General features: G+C 41.4%; 1 protein-coding gene across 8 annotated transcripts in view; it reads left to right on the forward strand.

Moving 5' to 3' along the window:
- The window catches only part of SPECC1L (sperm antigen with calponin homology and coiled-coil domains 1 like), a 153,281-nt gene that overhangs the window by 75,138 nt on the left and 56,161 nt on the right, over positions 1-21,982 (forward strand). For 5 of the 8 annotated variants that reach the window (XM_035267244.3, XM_009007814.5, XM_035267261.3 and 2 more), the window contains 2 exons: positions 628-719; positions 9,445-9,535. In XM_035267244.3, coding sequence (XP_035123135.2) covers positions 628-719; positions 9,445-9,535 — 183 coding nt within the window. Of the gene's footprint in view, positions 1-627; positions 720-1,384; positions 2,304-9,444; positions 9,536-21,982 lie in introns of those variants that run through there. The other 3 variants (XM_078336112.1, XM_078336117.1, XM_078336120.1) reach the window with 1 other exon arrangement.

Here is a 21,982-nt window from a genome sequence, read left to right on the forward strand (position 1 = left end):
AAAATATATGTGAAGTGATGGACTCTGCAGGAGGAATTGAGGGAAGACAAGCAGGAGTTCCTCATTCTTTTTTATTTTTATTTTTTAGAGCCGGGGTTTCACCATGTTGGTCAGGCTAGTCTTGAACTCCTGACCTCAGGTGATCCGCCCACCTTGGCCTACAGAGTGCTTGGATTACAGGCGTGAGCCAGTACACCCAGCCCTCATTCTTTTTTTTTTTCATTCTTTTGTTTAATATGCAACTATTGAACATCATTTACATGCCAGGCTTCTTAACTGTTACAGTTATGTAAATACTCTTCTTGGGTTTTAATACTTGAATTTCATTGCTTTATGGAGTACCTTATGTAATGTAATTAAATAACAAAAACGAAATGACTGCCATAACCAGGGTTGGAAATAAACATGACTCCTCTACGGATGCAAATAATTCACCTGATGGGAGGAAAAGCACCAGTGTGCTAAGACATGACTACTAACCTTGTGCAGCAGAGGTTAGACATCAGCCAAGACAGTGTCCAAGGGGATTTGAGAGCATTGGTTAGTCTGGTGAGTCCTTAAGTGGAATCCAGTTAAGCTTCCACTGTACAGTGACATTATTTCCTTTTTTGTTTGTTGTTTTCATAGTACCAAACCCTGCTGCAGCTGCAATTCCTCGAACGCCCCTGAGTCCAAGTCCTATGAAAACCCCTCCTGCAGCAGCTGTATCCCCTATGCAGGTGAGTGCCTGGAACTACAAGAGGCTCTTAGGGCCTCAGGATCTGAAAGTTAAGGCCTTTTCTTCATAGTCATTTACACCTGTATTAGATGCCTCAGTAAGGATGTATCTAGAATTTGTTTTCTAAAATACTATAAATATCTTTAATTGATATAAATTATAGGTGTAAATTGTGTTATTCTGTTAGACTCTAATAATAATATTATGTGTTCTACACTGTTCTGAATACTTTATAATGTTAACTCATTTAATCCTTACAACTCTTGGGTATTAGGTGCTGTTCTTACCTGTATTTTTCACATGTGGTAAGTGAGGCCCAGAAGGTTAAGTAACTTGCTGAGGTTCATGCAATTAAGTGAGGGAGCTGGGGTTCAAAGCTAGGCTCTCTGGCTTTAGTGACTTTAGTCACTACAGTAAGACACACAGGTAGCTCTAAGTAGAGTATGTGGTTGCCATGTCTCAGCCTTTACTGCATAGCAAATCACTTCAGAACTTAGTGGCTTGAAATAACAATTTTATTAGTTTTCACATTTCTGAGTTGACTAGGCAGTTCTTTGCTGGCTTTCTTGGGCTCATTCCGGCAGTTGCATTCACAGAGAGGGTGGGATGGGGCCTGGGCTCAGTGGGATTCCTGGGCCGCTTTCTCCACGTGATTTGTCTTCGCAGGCTCCTTCACAGCATGGTATCTCCAGCTCCAAGACACTGAAGATCGAAGTTAGCAATGCCTTTGAGCACCTAAGCTTGGAACTTGGACAGTGACACTTCTGTCCTGCTATTTTAGTCCAGGCAAGTCACAGGGCAGCTCCGATTCAGAGTGGAAGGGATGCACAAGGCGTGAATTCAGAGAAGTGTGATTCTTGATGGCTGTTTTATAACACGTCCAGCACAGGTCATTACTGATCCATTATAAACCAGTTTCAAAAGTAGCTCTTCTGTGCCATTGCAGAATGCAGATGAGAAGCGGGGCAGAGGGCTGTTATTTGGTAGTGCTCAAGAGGCTCCTCATTGTGCATTTTATTCAGCCACTTTTGGATAGTGTAGCTGAGGCAGAGTATTTCCACATAGGTGAGAGCAGCCAAAGGAAATATGGCCTAAACCCATTATCCTGTGATACAGGGTAGTCTTGGCTACACCTCTTCCCTAAAATAATGGTGTTGGGGAGCATTTTCATTTGGAGTTGAGACATTTGTGCTGTGTTTACTAGTGTGCTCCCTGTGCATTTATATTGTTGTGAGTTAGTGGCTTTGCATTTGCATCTATATACAAGATGTTATGTCTTTTTTTTTTTCCTCTCCTCTCACTGTGTCACCCAGGTTGGAGTATAGTGACACAATCTCAGCTTGCTGCACAACGTCTGACTCCCAGGCCTGAGCAGTCCTCCCACCTCAGCCTCCCAAGTAGCTGGGACCACAGGCGTGTGCCAGCTATTTTTTGTGTTTCGATAAAGATGGGGTTCTACCATGTTGCCCCGGCAGGTCTTGAGCACCTGAGCTCAGGCAATCCACCTGCCTCAGCCTCCCAAAGTGCTGGGATTACTGGCATGAGCCACCACCTGGCATTATGTCGTTATGTCGTAATTTAAAAAGAAGGGAAGAGAATACTGTATTTTACCCATCCAATTTAGTGACCTTTGTGTGTGTGTGTGTATGTGTGTGTGACAGTCTCACTCTGTTGCCCAGGCTGAAGTTAAGTGGCACGATTTCAGCTCACTTTAACCTCCACCTCCTGGTTTCAAGTGATTCTCATTCCTCAGCCTCCAAGTAGCTAGAATTACAGCTGTACACCACCACACAATTTTTGTATTTTTAGTAGAGACAGGATTTTACCATGTTGGCCAGGCTGGTCTCAAATTCCTGACCTCAGGCGATCTACCACCTCAGCCTCTCAAAGTGCTGGGATTACAAACGTGAACCACAGCGCCTAGCTGATTTAATACTTTTTTATGTGCTCTCTATTAATCAAACTTCATCTAAAGTTCTGAAGATACAGATAAAAGCAAAATAAAGATGCCAAATGTAATGAACAAATAAGATGAACTTTCTTTAAGTGGTGTTTATCAGTTGACATTTAATGTACATTACTTTGTAAATCTTTGCAAACATAGGAGGTGGAAAAACACATTTCTATAAGTTGCAAAAAACTAATAATTGTGAGCTACATTCAGTAGCTTTATAGTACATCATTAGGTTATGCAGTGCTTCTCAAACCTAATTGTGTATAAAAATGATGTGGAGAGCTTTTAAACACATAAAAGTCTCAGACCTCATCCTGGTAAACCCAGAATCTCTGGGGACTGGGGCCCAGGATTGGGATTGTTAGGTTTTCAAAACTCCCTGGGTAGGATCTCTACTCCTAGCTATGTGAGAATAACAGGCTGGATTATTCTGCTGTCACAAACAACTATTAATAGAAAGATGGACAAAATATAGGAAGCAGTTATTTTCAGACATTATACAAAGCTGTGATCCTGAACAAAAATTTTAAAATGAGTTAAGTCCTACTGCGGCTCACAGTCTTTTCCTGGAGGCAATTTCCAGATGGTTGTGCAGGGAGGATGAACCTACATGGAGCAGGGAAGGGAAAACCAACTGGATCTGAGTAGACACAAAACAGTATTCAAGGAAAATGATACTGCTCAAATTTGCAGGGCAGATACTGGGTGGAGGGAGCTGCATAGAGAAAGGAGTATAGAAATATACATAGGCATCCTTTCGAGTCCTTGCCTGAATACCAGTCTGTACATGCATGGAGTGAAACCCCACAAAGCTGGGCAAGAATAATTTTCCAGGAACAATTTCCAGGAACAGGGAGCTATTAGGCAAACACTTCTTGGTAGTTTACCTAGGGCAGGGAATCATTTCCGTTCCCACCAGCTACTGTGGAGAGACCTCTATGAATAGATGGCTCTATTCATAGAACAGTATAGATTCCTACAGGACCACATCTGAAAGTATTATAGAACTAAATAGCCTCAGAGTAAATACTAATCTAGATCTGCCCTAAAAGAGCTTTAAAAATAAGATGCAGAAGGGCTGGGTGCAGTGGATCACAAGGTCAGGAGATGGAGGCCATCCTAGCCAACATGGTGAAACCCTATCTCTACTAAAATACAAAAAATTAGCCAGGTGTGGTGGTGCACACCTGTAGTCCCAGCTATTCAGGAGACTGAGGCCGGGGAATTGTTTGAACCCGGGAGACGGAGATTGCAGTGAGCTGAGATAACACCATTGCACTCCAGCCTGGGCAACAGAGGGAGACTGTGTCTCCAAAAAAAAAAAAAAAAAAAAAGATGCAGAAGGACCAAGGAGATCCCTAAGTAGCTATAGTAGGCAGCCTCTAAAATGTTCCCCAGTGATTCCCAACTGGTAGTAGTTGCTTCTTGTGTAATTTGCTGTTGTTGAATGTTGGCTACAGTTCATGATTGGCTTCCAGTGAATATGGCAAAGCAAAAGAAGTAGTGGGATAAGGTTATCACTTGTAAAATGCAGTTATAAAAAGCTTTGCTTCTGCCTTAAATGCTCCCTCTTGCTATCATTTAGAGCCACTTAACTCTGGGGAAGCCCAGTTCCCATATTGTGAGCCAGCTCTGCAGAGAGGCCCACATTAGGAAGTGTGGGAACAGATCTGAGGCTTGCCAGAAGCCATGTAGATGAGCTCGGAAGCGGATCTTCCTCTAGTCAGTCCTCAAGATAACTGTAGCCCTGCTGACAACTTCATTGCCTCCTTGTGCCAGATCTTGAGCTGGAGGCACTCAGCTAAGCTTTCTGATCCACAGAAACTATGAGATCATAAATGGATTGTCTTAAGCCACTAAAGATTTGGAGTAATTTGTCATGCAGCATAGGTAAGTAACACAGTAGCTTATTTACTTGTCAAAACAAAGTAATAATTTTTAAAGGAATACAGCAAAATATAGGAATCGATAATATAAAATACATCATCTGGCATACAATTAAAAATTACTAGACAATGAAGAAGGAGGAAAATGTCACCTATAACCAGGGGAAAAATCAGTCAATAGATGCAGACCTAGAACAGATAGAAATGATGGAATTAGCATGCAATGATGTGAATATGATCTCTGTGCTTAAGTATGTGAAGGGAAACATGCACAGATGAAGAGAGAAGTGGAAGATATGAAAAAGAATACAGGCTAGGTATGGTGGCTCATGTCTGTAATCCCAGCACTTTGGGAGGCCAAGGTGGGTGGATCACCTGAGGTCAGGAGTTTGAGACCAGCCTGGCCAAATGTGGAAACTCTGTCTCTACTAAAAGTACAAAAAAAATTAGCCAGGCACAGTGATGTGTGCCTGTAATCCCAGCTACTCGAAGGCTGAGGCAGGAGAATGGCTTGAACCTGGGAGGCAGAGGTTGCAGTGAGCTGAGATCACACCATTGGACTCCAGCCTAGGCAACAGAGCAGGACTCCATCTCAAAAAAAAAAAAGAGTAGAGGAAAAGATCTGTATATTTGAGGACATAGCAATAGAATCTGTCCATAATGAGTAACAGAGAGGAAAAAAGACAGAAAAAAATGAAGTGAGTCCCTCGCTTGTGGGATTAAATTAGATGGTCCTACATACCTGAAATTGGAGCCCAAGAAAAAAAGGCAGGTCGGGGAGCAGGGTAGGAAGTGTGTCTGAAAAAACATTTGAAGAAATAGGTGGGGTGTGGTGGCTCACACCTGTAATCCCAGCACTTTTGGGAGTCCAAGGAGGGCAGATTAGCTCAGGAGTTCCAAATTAGCCTGGACAACATGGCGAAACCCTGTCTTGACTGAAAATACAAAAAATTAGCCAGGCATGGTGGTGGGTGCCTATAGTCCCAGCTGCTCGGGAGGCTGAGACAGGAGAATCACTTTAACCCAGGAAGTAGAGGTTGCAGCAAGCCAAGACAAGATTCCACCACTGCACTCCAGCCTGGGCTACAGAGCGAGACTCTTTCTCAAGAAAAAAAAGTATTTTTTTATTTAAAGAAATAATAGCTAAAATCTGTCAAATTTAAAGGAAATTATATACTCAGTTCCAAGAAAATCAGGACGCTAAAGCAAGATAAGCACATGTAAATAAACAAATACCTTCACCCCCATGCCCAGTAAAGCATTTCTGAAAATCAGTGATAAGAAACTCTAAAGGACAGGCAAGTAAGAATGATCACAGACTTCTAGTTAGAAACTGTGCAAGTCAGAAGACAACAAAATGGTTTTTTTTTCTTGCATCTGTTTGTTTGTTTGAGATAAGAGTCTACTTCAGTTGCCCAGGCTGGAATGCAGTGGCATGACCTTGGCTCACTGCAACATCTACTTCCTGGGTTCAAGTGACTCTTGTTCCTCAGCCTCTCAAGTAGCTGGAACTACAGGTGCGTGCCATGGCACCCAGCTAATTTTTGTATCCCAAAATGGGGTTTTCAGATGCTGAAAGAAAAACCCTGTCAACTTAAAATTCTGTGTATTCAATAAAAAGGTAAAATTAAAATCTGTTAGACAAACAAGCTGAGGGAATTCATTATTATCAGCAGACAGTTGGGGGAAGTGGATGAGGAGTATTATGGGACTTTGCTTTAATATCTTTACAACTTCCTGGGAATCTATAATTATATCAGAATTAAAGTTTAAAATAGAAAGCCTTCCCACAAAGAAAATTTCAAGCCCAGTTGGTTTTACTAGTAAATTGAATCAAACCTTTGTGGAAGACATAATTCTAATTGTATATAGTCTTTCAGAAAACAGAAGAGTAAAAGGACTTTCCAGTTCATTTTAGGAAGCTAGCATTACCTGATAGCAAAACCAGACAAAGATGTTGCAAACAAAGAAAACCGCTAGCCAACATTCCTCGTGATTATGGATGCAATATTAAAGCACACATTAACAAACTGAATCCAGCAATATATAAAAACGATTGTCCATCATTACCAAGTGTGGTATATCCCAGGGGTGCAAGTTTAAAATTTACTTCAACAGAATAAAAGAGAAAACGTTAATCTCAACATTTGACAAAATTTTACATCCATTCATAGTAAAACTCTTTAGCAAACTAGAAATAGAAGGGGCCTGTGGGAATTCCGCAGCTAGCATCATACTTAATGTGGGGACTGGATGCTTTTCCACGAGCATCAGGAGCAAGGCAAGGAGACCCACTTTCACCACTTTTGTTCAGCATTTTGCTTGAGCTCTTGCCCTATGCAATTGCATAAGACCAAAAAAAAAAAAAAAAATACATACAGATTTGGAAAGCGTAAAGTAAAACTGTCATTATTTGCAGATAACATGATTTTTTATTTTTATTTTTTTTATTATTTTTTTTTTGAGACGGAGTTTCGCTATTGTAACTCAGGGTGGAGTGCAATGGCGCGATCTCGGCCCACTGCAACCTCTGCCTTCTGGGTTCAAGCAATTCTCCTGCCTCAGCCTGAGTAGCTGGGATTACAGGCATGCACCACTATGCCCAGCTAATTTTTTGTATTTTTAGCAGAGACGGGGTTTCACCATGTTGACCAGGATGGTCTCGATCTCTTGACCTCGTGATCCACCTGCCTCGGCCTCCCAAAGTGCTGGGATTACAGGTGTGAGCCACCGCGCCCGGCCTGATTATTTATTTAGAAAATCCTAAGGAGTCCACACAAAACCTTTTTGAGTTGAGCAGTGTTAAGGTTTACACAAGGTCCTATCCAAAAGTTGTTTGTTTTTCTGTATATTAGCATGAATAATTGGAAATTGAAATACTTAGCAATAAATATAAGGAAATGTGTGTACAACCTTTGCAATGAAAACAATAAAATACTGTAGAGAGAAATTGAAGTAATAAATGAAAAGTGATGTCATTTATAGATTGGAAGACTCACTATTGTTAATACCTTGTAGTAGTCCTTTAAATTGGTCTGTAGAGTCAATACAACCCCAAGTAAAATAGTAGTGCTCTTTGGGTAGAAATTGACATGGTAGTATTAAATTCATATGGAAATGCAAGAGTCCTGAATATTCAAAACGTTCGGGTCAAGGGGTGCGAGTGGTGGACAAATTTGGAGGACTTGTGCTACCTGACTTCAACACTTACTACAAAGTTAGAGTGATCAAGACAGTATGGTACTGACAGGTTTCAGTGTAGACATGAGATCAGTAGAACAGAGTTCAGAAGTAGGCCAGTTGATTTTCAACAAAGATGTCAAAGTAATTTAATGGGTAAGGAACAGTCTTTTGAAGAAAAGATTCTGAAATGACAAGATAACTGTATAGAAAAAAAAACTCAGCCTGTACCTTATGACATACACAAAAATTGAAATAGACTATCGTGCTAAATGCAAAAGCTAAAAATATACAGTTTTTACATGAGAACATGAGAGAAAGTCTTCATGACCCTTAAGACTGCAAAGATTTATTAAGATGTAAAAAAGCATGAACTATAAAAGCAAGTTGATAAATTAAGTGGGCATCAAAACTTAAAACTTCTCTGAAAGACATTAAGAAAATACAAAAGCAAGCTGCAGACTGGGGAGAATATATTCATAATACATTTATCTAACAAAGATTTACATTCAGTAAGAAGACAACCCAATAAATAATGGGCGTGAGATTTAGAAAGATCCTTCCCAGAAGAATACAAATGTCCAATGGCACATGAAAAGATGATCAACATCATTAGTCATCAGGAAAATGGAAATTAAATCCACAATGAGATCCTATTCTGTATACTTCCGAATGGCCAAAATTTAAAAGGATTATGATCTGAAGCGTGGTAGGGATGTGGAGAAGCTGCACCTTGTACACATTTCTGCTGGGAATATGAAAGGAGTAGTTAGAAGTTAGCCAAATAAAAAGGACTGGGAGAAAGCTGTGGGAATGAAGCACAAGAAAAACAAACAAGCAACATATGTTTACTATACTGCATTATAGTAAATGGTGGTGTTTGAGCATCATGTAGAGGTGGCAGGAGAGCTGAGGGGTTTTAAGTGTTCCTAGTGGATTCTGGCTGCTTGCATGTGCAGAAGTCTGGAGATGAGAAAGCCAGTGACAAGCCGTTGGTATAGTGCTGCTCTGAAATGACAGGCTGTACTGGGCAGTTGCTGTAGTAGCATTAGTGAGCAGGTGGCAGAATTGAGATCTGTTTGAACCAGGGCTTGAATGGGCAGTAAAATTACAAAAAGAGCACATCCCCATTTCATTTTGGAACATGTTTTTATATTTAGTGAACTGGATTGTGATATTTTAAAGATTCTCTTCCAACAAAATAATGAAACCACATTCAGAATACCAGTGGTTGCCAGGGATCAGTGATATGGGATTGGGGATGGGGAGAGGGATGTGACAATAAAAGGACCCCAGGAAGGATCCTTATGGTAATGGAAATGTTCTGTATTTTGACCATATTAATATATTTGACTATATAAGATATGACTGTATCAGTATCTTGGCTAATGTCAAAATCCTGCTGGTGATATTTTACTATAGGTATATAAGACAGTACCATTGGGGGAAACTGAGTAAAGAGTACATAGGATCTCTCTATATTCTTACAACTGCATGAGTCTATAATTATCCCATAATAAAAAGTCTAACTTAAAAATAAAGTATATTGATGACAGTCTGTGCCTGTAAGGTGTGTTACAACCTTACCTTAGCAGTATGGAAGGAATTAATACAGATTTATAACTAAATATCTATTCTCTGCGGCATTTACTTTATGAGTCCCAACACTTGATTTAACTTCGATATTATTTATCTTATGATTTCAGAGACATTCCATAAGTGGACCAATCTCAACATCCAAACCCCTGACAGCCCTTTCAGATAAGAGGCCAAACTATGGGGAAATCCCTGTTCAAGGTACATGTCATTTGCCACAGCATTTCACCTTTACTGTCAATTTTTGGATTGTTTGGCTTCTTTGGTGAACTGAATTACTTCCTTTGCTCTTAATATTATTTCAGTCAATCTGGTATACCTTTGTATCAGAAGTTTACTAATAAATATATCTAAATTACAAGTGGGGAAAGTAGTTGTGGGTAAATGCATCTTTCATGACGGGAAATGGAGAGTGTACACCATTGCTAGGCACTGTTTTCGCAGTTTCCCATGGCATATGTATTACTGTCATCCCATTTTCCATATACTAAAAATGAGGCTTAAAGAAGTTAATGTACTCAACTCAGGTTAACACAGTTAGTTACCTAGCAGAAGCCCAGGGCAGCCTGACTTCAGAGCCCATTTCAGGTCTCTGTGCTGTGTTTTGTTACCGTGAGGGAGCTGAGACTCTGGAAGATGAGGGTCAGCAAGTCTTGGGAGCCCTTCGGAGGAACTTGCTGTTTTCACACAGCCTTTTTTTTTTTTTTTTTTTTCCCCTGAGTTGCAGTCTCACTGCATTGCCCAGGCTGGAATGCAGTGGTGAAATCTTGGCTCATTGCAACCTCTGCCTCCTGGGTTCAAGCAATGCTCCCACCTCAGCCTCTCAAGTAGCTGGGACTACAGGCATGCACCACCATGCCTGGCTAATTTTTACATTTTTAATAGAGACAGGGTTTTGCCATGTTGGCCAGACTGGTCTCAAACTCCTGACCTCAGGTGATCTGCCCACCTCAGCCTCCTAAAGTGCTGGGATTATAGGCGCGAGCTACCCTACCTGGCCTTCCACATAGCTTTTTATGGTAGAGCTGGCACCAGAACCCAAGTATCCCATCTTTTGAGGTTGAGGCTCCTTCTCTTACCCCCACACTGCCTCTTCATGCGTGGTAGTGAAGTGCAATTGGAAAGATGAACTGCAACATCAGGGTGTGGTGCTGGGAAAAGCAGTGCTTCATTTGGGGTGGGTGTGGCAATATTCCCAGATGTCCTCTCAGGGCCTGAGGGCTCCTAGCTGATGCAGGCCAGTTTCTTCAGGAATTCTCAGTTGTGTAAGTTAGGCTCTGTATGTTAGACTAGAAGGTTTCAACAGGTTTGGGTCAGAAATAAGCAGACTTGTGGAAAGTATCCAATTAAAGAACCCACGGGACTTGCTCCCTGTAGCACCAGGGCCTGAAGAGTTCAATTTGGCAGTAGAACTGGCTCTATATCTGTCAGTCTTCAGTGTTCTGATAAGCTGGTTTTGTACATATTTAGGGATAATAAAACACAAGATAGTGCTGCTACTATCTTCCTGGCACAAAGACTTGCCTTCTGCCCTGTTTCTTGGCTTCTCGTTCATTTGTCAGTCATTAGTCACGCTTTTCTCCCCTCAGAAGGTTTTGCTAAGGGAACAAATAGTGGAAGGTTTAAAGTTTTCTTAACCCAAATACTCTGCATCTCTCCTTCCTCTTTTCACCTCCCAGATGAACCCACAAAAGATTTACATATGTGTGTGGAGCAGAGATCTTGGCCTCACCATGGCCTGGCTGTTAACCTCAACCTTTTTTGGTGCTGTCTCCTCATCTGTAAATTGATAATGAGTACCTAGCTTGCAGGGTTCCTGGTCTCTTAACCCCTGTGGTTGCTGAGGTTGTCAAGGACTGCTTTGTCCCCAACCCAGCCATCTCAGCCCTAATCTGATGTGACCTGTGTCAGCACCATTTGGCACTGTTGTGAGCACTCTGTCGTCTAGGACATTCTTTTTTAATTTATTTTTAATTTTTTAAAATTTTTTATTGCATTTTAGGTTTTGGGGTACATGTGCAGAACATCTTTTTTTATTTTTTTTGAGATGGAGTTTCGCTTTTGTTACCCAGACTGGCGTGCAATGACGCGATCTCGGCTCACCGCAACCTCCGCCTTCTGGGTTCAAGCAATTCTCCTGCCTCACCCTCCCGAGTTGCTGGGACTACAGGCACGCGCCACCATGCCCAGCTAATTTTTGTATTTTTAGTAGAGATGGGATTTCACCTTGTTGACCAGGATGGTCTCGATCTCTTGACCTCGTGATCCACCCGCCTCGGCTTCCCAAAGTGCTGGGATTATAGGCGTGAGCCACTGTGCCCAGCCTAGGACATTCTTTTTGGTTTCCTTTATACCACACTCCTGTACCTTCTCCTCTCTGTCAGGCTGCTTCTCCTCCATCTCCTATGTGGCTTTTCTCTTTTTTTGTTTTAGTTTTTGTTTTTTGAGACAGAGTCTCGCAGCCGGGCTGGAGTGCAGTGGCACGATCTCCACTCACTGTAACCTTTGCCTCCTGGGTTCAAGCAATTCTCCTGCCTCAGCCTCCCAAGTAGCTGGATTACAGATACAGACTACCATGCTCGGCTAAGTTTTGTTTTTTAGTAGAGACAGGGTTTTACCATGTTGGCCAGGTTGGTCTCATACTCCTGACCTCAGGGTGATCTACCTGCCTCGGCCTCCCAAAGTGCTGGGATTACAGGCATGAGCCAGCACACCCAGCTGGCTTTTCTCTTCCTGGCTCTTTGTCCTCACTCTCTGTTATTGTATTCTGTCTCTCATGACTTTAAATACTACTTTTGTGCTGAGGACTGTTAGATTTGCATCTCTTGCCTGTTGTTCTCCTCTGGACTCTAGATTCATGTATCCAATTGCCTACTTGACATCTCCATTTTGATATTGAATATTCTCAGACAGTGTGTCCGGGACAAGATTCCCCCATTTTCCAAACTTGTTCTACATGTAATCTGCCTTCCCCATCTCCATTCATGCAGTTTCATCCTCAGAAACCTTGGAGTCATCCTTAACTCCCTTCTTCATCTTCAACTTGTTCAGCTGTTTAGGGAATCCCATTAGCTCTACTTTCAAAATATGTCTGGAATAAGAGTATTGCTCTTTTTTCTGCTGTCACCTCCCTGATGTAAGCCATCAGGGATTATGAAAAGATTCAGAATCACCCTCACTGTCTATTCTTGACACTATAGCTTGAAAAACAGAAATTTAAACCTACTGCTCTAGTCAAACCCTCCACTGCTCCCCGTTTCTTTCAGAGGAAGAGTCAGAATTCTCTCAGGGGCCTCCAGACCCTCCCAGCCTGGCCTCAGTGTCCTCTCTAATGTCCTTATTTTCTTGCTCACACTGCCTCACCACGTGGACTTCTCTGCTGTCTCTGGACACTTGGACATGCTCCTGACTTAGAAACCTTGCACTGGTGCTTCCTCTGCTGGAACCCTCTGCCAGACCAAATCTCCTCAGCAAGGCCCTGAGCACCATATTTAAAGATGGAAACCACTCCTTCTCCCACATACCCTTTTCTCTGCTTGCTCTCCTTATCACTGGTCCCCCTTCTAACATCTCGTATGGTTTGTCTATAATTTTTATTGTCTTTCTCTCATTTCTCTAAATTGTAAGGCCCATAAGGCAAGATTTTGTTCACCAAGGCATCCTCAGCACTGTAGAAATACTGGACTCTTGATGAAAAATTGAGAGATGAGTGAAAGAAAGAATTAAAGCTTGTAAAGTATTTAGCACAAATTCTAGCCCATAGTAAATGTTTGCTGTTCAATTTTATTACTGTGTGTGTGAACTTTTTCTAAGTAGCACAAGTTTCTGAGAGTGATAGTTCTTATTGGTCCACAAGTCAAAGATTTTAGATGCCTGAATTGCCTGTAGGATTTTGCTTAGCTGCCAGCAAATAACTAAAGCACCACACAAGTTGTGTCCTAGGCATCTTTAAAAGCTCTGTGTGTTGAAGGCAGAGATTGAAATCAGGATTTCAGGAACATTTCCACTGTGCTGCTTGGTAGGTGTGCCCTGGTTCTGTCAATAGTTAGCCTTTTGACTTTCTTCAGTCTGCATCAGGTGTGATCAGAGCCAGTGCAAGCATGCAGCAGCCTCTGAGAGTAAGTATAACCCTGCGCCAATGCCCTAAAGCCGTGAATCCAGTATGGGCGCAGTGGTGTAGCTGCAAGCCTGAGAAAGCCCAGGAGGAGAGACCCTCATCTGAGGGTACTGAGGTGATCCTGGGGCATCAGAGCACACTGATGCTCCATGTTTGAGGTGGCCTCTGAGGAGAGTGGAGTGCTGCACTGAGAAATGGCTCAGGGCCTTCCCATACCTGCTGAGCTCAGCTAAAGCCAACCCTTGAGGCCTTCTTCTCTCTCTACTGCTGCTTTCCAGGCTTATCTTGATAGGGTCAGAGCAAGGTGAGGTTTACCAAGGGAAGCCAGCACCAGTAGTGTCTCTCAAGCTTACCTGAGTCATTTGTTAAAATACAGGATTTCAGGCCTCCCTATATGGCCTTCCCTCAGATCTACTAACATAGACTACCTGGGAAAGGAAGCTTGGATATGCCATTTTCACAAGCTCCCCAAGTGACTCTTAGGAATGGGTAAACTTGGAATATTATTGTGGAAAGACCACCGTTTAATTATTTCCGTTACCTTGGCTTTTGTGGGTGGGGAATGGGTATGGAAGGTCTGTAGGCCAAGGTTATTGAAGACAGATTAAATGCATTAAGATTCTGTTCCTGGCTCTCATTTATTATCTGGTGATGCATCAAATGGTAGTGCCAGCAGTATGGGGTACATGCCATCAGTCGATGTAATGGTGGTCTCATTCTCTACTTCAGTCTGGTGTCATGCCTTAGTGGAGCCTGGTTGAAACATTGCAAATACCAGAGAAAGGAAACACACTTAGGTGAATCTGTATCACAGTAGTTGATACTGTAACCTTTTATCTTATTTATTTTTATTTTTATTTATTTATTTATTTATTTTGAGACAGAGTTTCGCTCTTGTTACCCAGGCTGGAGTGCAATGGCTCAATCTCGGCTCACCACAACCTCTGCCTCCTGGGTTCAGGCAATTCTCCTGCCTCAGCCTCCCGAGCAGCTGGGATTACAGGGAAGTGCCACCATGCCCAGCTAATTTTTTGTATTTTTAGTAGAGACGGAGTTTTACCATGTTGACCAGGATGGTTTCGATCTCTTGACCTCATGATCCAGCCGCCTCGGCCTTCCAAAGTGCTGGGATTACAGGCTTGAGCCACCGCGCCCAGCTGTGACCTTTTATCTTAAACAGTCATTTGAGAAAGGAACCATTCAGAAAACTAAGAACAACCAAATGATTCGTGGCCATGAAAGGCCACTGTGGTTTTCCAAATTGTTATGAGAGTAGGATTTTTGAGCTCTGTCTTGAACTGCTTTACTTCCTTTGTTGTCTTATTTACTTTTAAATGTAAAAATATAGTGTGTAATTTTTGTTTTAAAAATTTCAGTGGCTTCATTACTGAAGTTTAAAAAGTTGCTGCCTCTTGTTCTACAATAGGTGGTTTTTTATTTATTATCTTTTAGCATCATGCACTTGCAAGAAAATGTTTCATACCAGAGAAATCTTATTATAAATGCACTTAATCAAATGTTCTTTTGTTGGTATTACCAGCAGCTGAATTAAATGCCTGGGGTCGTGACTGGTGTCACCTCTACACTATCCACCTTGTAGATAGTGTATGAATTAGCATTTGTGCCCTAAGCAGAAAAGCACAGATTCTGCTACCAAATACATGGATACAGGTAGTCGAAAAGTACAGTGACCAGATAAGCTCCAGAATGTTAAGCATAAACCTCAGTTGGTTATTGTAAATGGTTGAGAAGCCTGGGGATTGCTTGTGTCCCTCAGCTCAGACATATAGATATCTTATGAATTTGGTTATTTCTAAGTGTAGTTGTGTTCTGTAAGGAAATTCATACCATTATTATCTGTCTAAATTATGTTACTTGAGGCTAGAGATTTTTATAAACTGAGTATTTTGAGAAAAATTGATTTATGTTATGGGTACATACCATAAATTTGTATGAAGTTAGGAGGCTTTACTGGAAAGCCAAGCCTTCTGTTTAAAAAGTTTCACAGAATTTTCCTTTTTTACTCTAAATCATATTCTGCCTCAGCTTTAGATCTAGCCTCAGGCCATGAAAGTCCCAGGATGAATTGAGATAGATATCCTTCCCTCCTGCATTTTACAGTCGAATTGGACATTCAGTCACTCCCCACCTCTTCTTCCTCTTCCCTGTGGTTCTTGGTCTTTGTCTTGATAAAAATCAGAATATCTCGGCTCCTATTTTTTCCCCAACGTATTATGATGAAAATTTTCAAATATACAGAAAAGTTGCAAGAAGTTGTGCCGTGAATTATCCACATACAGCCTAGATTCCGTGGCATTCTTTTATATTTGCTTTATCACAAAGTAAGTTATCATCAATACCCTTCAGCATGTATACCAGTATTTAAGGTGTTCTGTCTCTCTGTGTGTTTAAACTCTTCCTTTTGAAATAAATTTAGACTTAAAAAAAATTAGAGTTCCCTTCCCCCAGCTTTTCTTATAGGAACATCCTATATAACTGTAGAATAATTGTCAAAAGTAAGAAATTAATATCAGTAAAATAACAGAATTTATTTGGATTTTATCGGTTTTTCCACTAATGTCCTTTTCTAATTCTAGGATAAAATCGAGGGTCCTACTTGCCATTTAGTTGTCTTACCTCATTAGTCCCACCAGTCTGCAACTGCTTCTTACTCTTTTCCTGTCTTTCATGACCCCAACACTTTTGAAAAATACTGGTTATTTTGCAGACTGTCTCTCAGTATGGGCTTGTTTGATATTTTCTCCTGATTTAAGTTGAGTTTATGGATTTTTTTTCCCCCTTTTTTTTTTTTTGAGACAAGATCTCACTCTGTCACGTAGTCTGGAGTATAATGGCGCTATCTCGGCTCACTTGCAACCTCCTGGGCTCAAGCAGTTCTTGTGCCTCAGCCTCCTGAGTAGCTGGGATTACAGTGGGATTATAGGCACACACCATCACACCCAGCTAAATTTTTTGTATTTTTTGGTAGAGATGGAGTTTCGCTATGTTAGCCAGACTGGTCTTGAACTGCTGACCTTAAGTGATCTGCCGCCCACCTTGGCCTCTCAATAGCGCTAGCATTACAGGCACGAGCCACCGCACCCAGCCTGAGTTTATGTTTTAATGGAAGGGATACTGCAGAGGTGATGTGTCCTTTTCAAGTTATTATTATCCGGGGTACATGATACACCCCTGTCTTGTTACTTCTGATGTTAAATGAACCTTGTAGACTTGGTTAGATGGTTGTCTGCTAGAAATTAGTAAATATTTTTGTTAGTCCATTCTTGGATTGCTGTAAAGAAATGCCTTAGGCTGGGTAATTTAAAAAGAAAAGAGGTTTTAGGCCTGTCGCGGTAGCTCGCGCCTGTAATCCCAGCACTTTGGGAGGCCGAGGTGGGTGGATCACGAGGCTAGGAGATCAAGACCATCCTGGTCAACATGGTGAAACCCCGTCTCTACTAAAAATACAAAAAATTAGCTGGGCATGGTGGCTAATTTTTCTTGGGAAACCAAGACCCAGGTGCTAGATGTGCTCATTGCTACTGGGGTTTCACAGCCTTTAGTCCCTCTCTGGTTAGAACTAGGGAAATTGTATGTATATGTACCCACCCATGTATATACACTATCCTGTCTGTCTGTCTACCTATCATGCCTGTCTTCCTATCTACCCACCCACCTACTTAGCCAGCTACCTATCTTCCTACCTACCTGCCTATCTTATCTGTCTGCCTGCCTGCCTATTTATCAAAAACTGTTAAGTTTGTACTGATACCTGACTCCAAGCCATCACCAAAGGGTTCATTCTGGCCTCCCTTTTCTTACCTATAACTTCTTTCTTTTGGGGGTGAGAAACCTGTCTCTCATTGTCTGTGGTATATTTACTTATTTGTTCAACCTTAATATACATAAACAGTAGTTTCAGAGCTATTAAGCCATACTCCTGTGAGACTAAAACTGGTTTTAATTGTGAGAAGTAAATTTACCAACTACAGTGTTTGTGTAGAGTTGTTTTTGTCTTTAACCTTATAGTATCTAGCCAAAACACTTCTTTTCCTCAAAGCTTCTTAGGCCAGTTCCTTTTCCCTACCCCCTTCAGTTGGTCTGTCATGCCTTTATAATGCAGTTAGATTAATTTGTCATAGTCTACATTCTGTTCTCCTCTCCTTCTCTCCCTCCATCCCCCTTGTTCTGGTTGATTTTTTTTTTTTTTTGAGACGGAGTTTCGTTCTTGTTACCCAGGCTGGAGTGCAATGGCGTGACCTCGGCTCACCGCAACCTCCGCCTCCTGGGTTCAGGCAATTCTCCTGCCTCAGCCTCCTGAGTAGCTGGGATTACAGGCACGCGCCACCGTGCCCAGCTAATTTTTTGTATTTTTAGTAGAGACGGGGTTTCACCATGTTGACCAGGATGGTCTCAATCCCTTGACCTCATGATCCACCTGCCTCGGCCTTCCAAAGTGGTTCTGGCTGATTTTTTTTTTAATTTACATAGAGTAAAATCTCTGGTATATAGTTTGTGGGTTTTGACAAACCCATAGCCATTTGTCCATCATCATAGTTATACAGTTCTGTACACAAGAGTTCAATCACCCCCAAAATTCCCTCAGGCTGCCCTTTTGCAGTCAACCTACCATACACCCCATTCCTGAGCAACCACTGATGTTTTTCATCCCTATAGTTGTCCCTTGTCTAGACTACATAGAAATGAAATCATACAACATACACCTTTTTATTTTAAGTCTTGCTTCTCTCACTTGGCAGCATGTTTTCATTTTGCTGTTATTGGGCAGAGTGTTTTATAAATAAATAGCAGTTAGATCTAGTTGGTTATATTGTTTAAGTCTAGGTCTTCTATATTTACTCATTTTCTTTCTGTCTGCTCGTTTCTAGCAATTACTGGGAGAATAGTCTTGAACTCTGAAAGTCTAGTTATGGATTTATTTCTCCTTTTAGTTCTATCATTTTTGCCTCATGTGTCTCAAAGCTCTCTTGGTAGATGCATACACATTTGGGAATGTTATGTCTTCTTAAAGAACTAGCCCCTTTAATCTTTTTTTTTTAAATCTCAGATAGTATCCCTTGTTCTGAAATTTAAAGTAAGTTTCTTATAGACAGTTTATAGTTTAGTCTTTTTTATTCATTCTGACATTTTGTCTTTTAATTGGTGGATTTAGACCATTCTCATCTAATATGATTATTGTTGTGATTAAAGTCTACCACCTTGTCATGTTTTGTATTTGACCCATCTGTCCTGCTTCTTTTTCCTTTTTCTGCCTTCTCTTGGGTCTGTTGACTATTTCTTTTATTGTTTTATCTCTCCTACTGACTTTTTATTTGTACCCATTAAATTCTTTCAGTGGTTGCCTTAGGTTAAGATTTTTCAGCCTTGGCCTTATTGGCCTCCACATAACTGTTTGTGGGGGATTATTTTGTGCATTATAGGTGATTTAGCAGTATCCTTGCTCTCTACCCACTAGAGTGCCAGTGTCACTCCCATTTCCCCAGTTGTAACAACCAAAAACGCCTCTAATTTTTGGTTGTTATAACTGGGGGGATGAGAGTGATAACCTAATAATCCCTGGAGGGGCAAATTTGCCTGAAGTTGAAAACCAGAGACATGGTTTTCACAGTTTTATTTGTCTAATTTTAGCAGAGAGATGGAAACTATAAGAGAAAATCAAGTAGGAAATGCTCCCAATCTTGCATGTTGTTTGCCTTTTCCCTTAGAGGCTTTATTACACTTAATATCATGTTTTCAAGGTTTATCCATGATGTAGCATGAAACAGTTTCCTTTCTTTTTTTTTTTTTTTGAGACGGCTCTTGTTACCCAGGCCGGAGTGCAATGGCATGACCTCACTGCAACCTCCGCCTCCTGGGTTCAGGCAATTCTCCTGCCTCAGCCTCCTGAGTAGCTGGGATTACAGGCACGCGCCACCATGCCCAGCTAATTTTTTGTATTTTTATTAGAGACGGGGTTTCACCATGTTGATCAGGATGGTCTCCATCTCTTGACCTCGTGATCCACCCACCTTGGCCTCCCAAAGTGCTGGGATTACAGGCTTGAGCCACCGCGCCCGGCCAGTTTCCTTTCTTTTTAAGGCTGAGGCTGGACACTGGCTCATGCCTGTAATCCCAGCACCTTGGGAGACTGAGGGAAGAACATTGCTTGAGCCCAGAAGTTTAAGAGTAGCCTGGGTAACGTAGTGAGACCTCATCTCTATAAAATTTTATTTAAAAATGATATATTAATCATAGTTATTGTAAATGCTCTGTAGATAGTTCCAGTATCTGTGTCATTGGGTTTTTATTGATTACTTTGTGTCTTGGTGTAGTGAGCTGGGTATGTTGGCTTTTTCTGCTTTTTGTATATTTTACAATTCTTTATTGAAAGCTAAGACATCTTATATGGACAGTAGATAGATTTTATGCCTTGAAATGGACACCTCTTTTCTTCTACTTAGGTCTTTAAATGTGGGAGTTCGACTTAATCTGCTCAGGAGCTGGGCTGGGTTTGAGGTTTGTTGTTGCTGTAATTACCTTCAGTGCAGAACAGGCTTCCAGTGTCTCCACTAATACTTTGTGTTTAGAGTGGGAAATAGTTTTCCAGAGGGCTTTTCTTAATGCCTATTCCAATTTCAGTTTTAGGCAGTCCTTTGCATTTTATCTCATTGAGAAAGCCTTTATTACCCTCTTACAGTGCTTTCAGCTGAGCTTTCCTGTTTGTTCATTCACTGAGGGCATATTTTCCTTTATAACATTGATCATATTTCTAATAGCTGCTTTTAAGTTATTTTCTGCCATTTCTAGCACGTAGCATCTTCAGGTAGGTTTCCATTTCTTTTGAGTATGACTCACTTTCTTTTTTCTTTGTATGTCTAGTAATTTTGAGTTGTGTCTTGGGCATAAGAATCACATATTTTAGAGGTTTTTTGTGTGTTTGTTTTTTGAGGCAGGGTCTCACTCTGTCACCCAGGTTGGAGTGCAGTGGTATAATCCTAACTCAATGTAGCCTTGACTTCCTGGGCTCAAGCTGCCCTCCCGTGTCAGTCCCCAAGTAGCTAAGACTACAGGTGTGCACCATCATGTCTAGCTAATGTTTTTGTAGAGATGTAATCTTGCTCTGTTGCCCAAGCTGGTGGTCTCAGACTCCTGGGCTCCTGCAGTCTTCCTGCCTCAGCTTCCCAGAGTATTGGGATTACAGGTGTGAGCCACTACGCCTGGCTGAGTCTTGATTCTTTTACATTCCTCGGCAAAGTATTGGTTTTTGTTTTAGCAGTTAACTCACCTCAGACTCCAAACTCTCCCTGCAGCTGAAATACCTGTTTGGTTATTTTATCCTTAATTCAGCTTTTTGGAGCATGAGTGCTTGTGGACTTCAGAAGTCAGTGAAGGATTTGGACAGAGTTTATATACAAACTGTTGGCTCCTTTTTGGTGGCTCCTCCTTTCTGGTAGTTTCCCTACACCCTCACTTTCCAATAGCTGTGGTTGTCTCAGGATGTGTCCTCTGGTTCTTCAAGACAGTAGGACTGGGTTTCTCTACCAAATTTTAGCTGCGCCACTTGGCCTCAATCAATAAAAGCTTCTATTTTAAAACCTATTTTGCCGATAACTTTGATTTGGGAAACAGTAAAGGGACAACTACCTGTACCTGTTTATTTCTGCAATTAGAATTAACTAGCAGACCTGGGACTCCCATGTTACGTATCTGTCTGAAGTAATCAGAATGTATCTCTGTTTAGGTTTATCCATTTATCCGTTTATCTGAGCCCTGGATCTCCTCCTCTTGGGCTTTCTCAGGTGCTGTTGACCTTATGCTCTTGATTGATTATTTCCTTCTCCTATATCTTCAACTTTATCTTCTTTACTGGCTAGCTCCTTTCTGTCATTTAAAAATAATCTTTACGGCCTGGCGCGGTGGCTTATGCCTATAATCCTAGCACTTTGGGAGGCCGAGGTGGGTGGATCACCTGAGGTCAGGAGTTCAAGACCACCCTGGTCATCATGATGAAACCCCATCTTTAATTAAAAAAAAAAAAAATACATCTTTTCTTCATTAAGAAGAAAAAGATCCTCCTTTTCTTGTCCACCAGCTACTATACTTTCTTCCTTACAACCTTGCTCAATTTATCTCCGTATCTTTTATATGTCCCACTCCCTCCCCACCACGTTCTCATCTTACTTTTGTCATTGAATTAATTTCTCTGACCAAGATTACCAGTAACCTCCATGTCACCAAGTACACTCCCACCCCATCACCTATGTGCTGAAAATTTTCAAAACAGTATATTCACTTCAGACTTTCTTTTACACTGTCTCTCTCTCATTGCCTGGACCACATCTTTCCCTGGGTATCTCAGTTCTCAAATTAAGTGTGTTCACAACTCTTCCATAATCTTCCTCACCTTTCTTACCTCTGTATGTGGTACCTCCTTCCTTTTTACCTTCACATCCATCTGTCGGCAAGTCTGTTGATTTTGCTGCATCAAAGAGCCCTTGACTCTGTTTACATCACGTACTCACTTGGTACCA

The sequence above is a fragment of the Callithrix jacchus genome, chromosome 1 (assembly GCF_049354715.1).
Source record: "Callithrix jacchus isolate 240 chromosome 1, calJac240_pri, whole genome shotgun sequence".
Classification (NCBI taxonomy): Eukaryota; Metazoa; Chordata; class Mammalia; order Primates; family Cebidae; genus Callithrix; species Callithrix jacchus.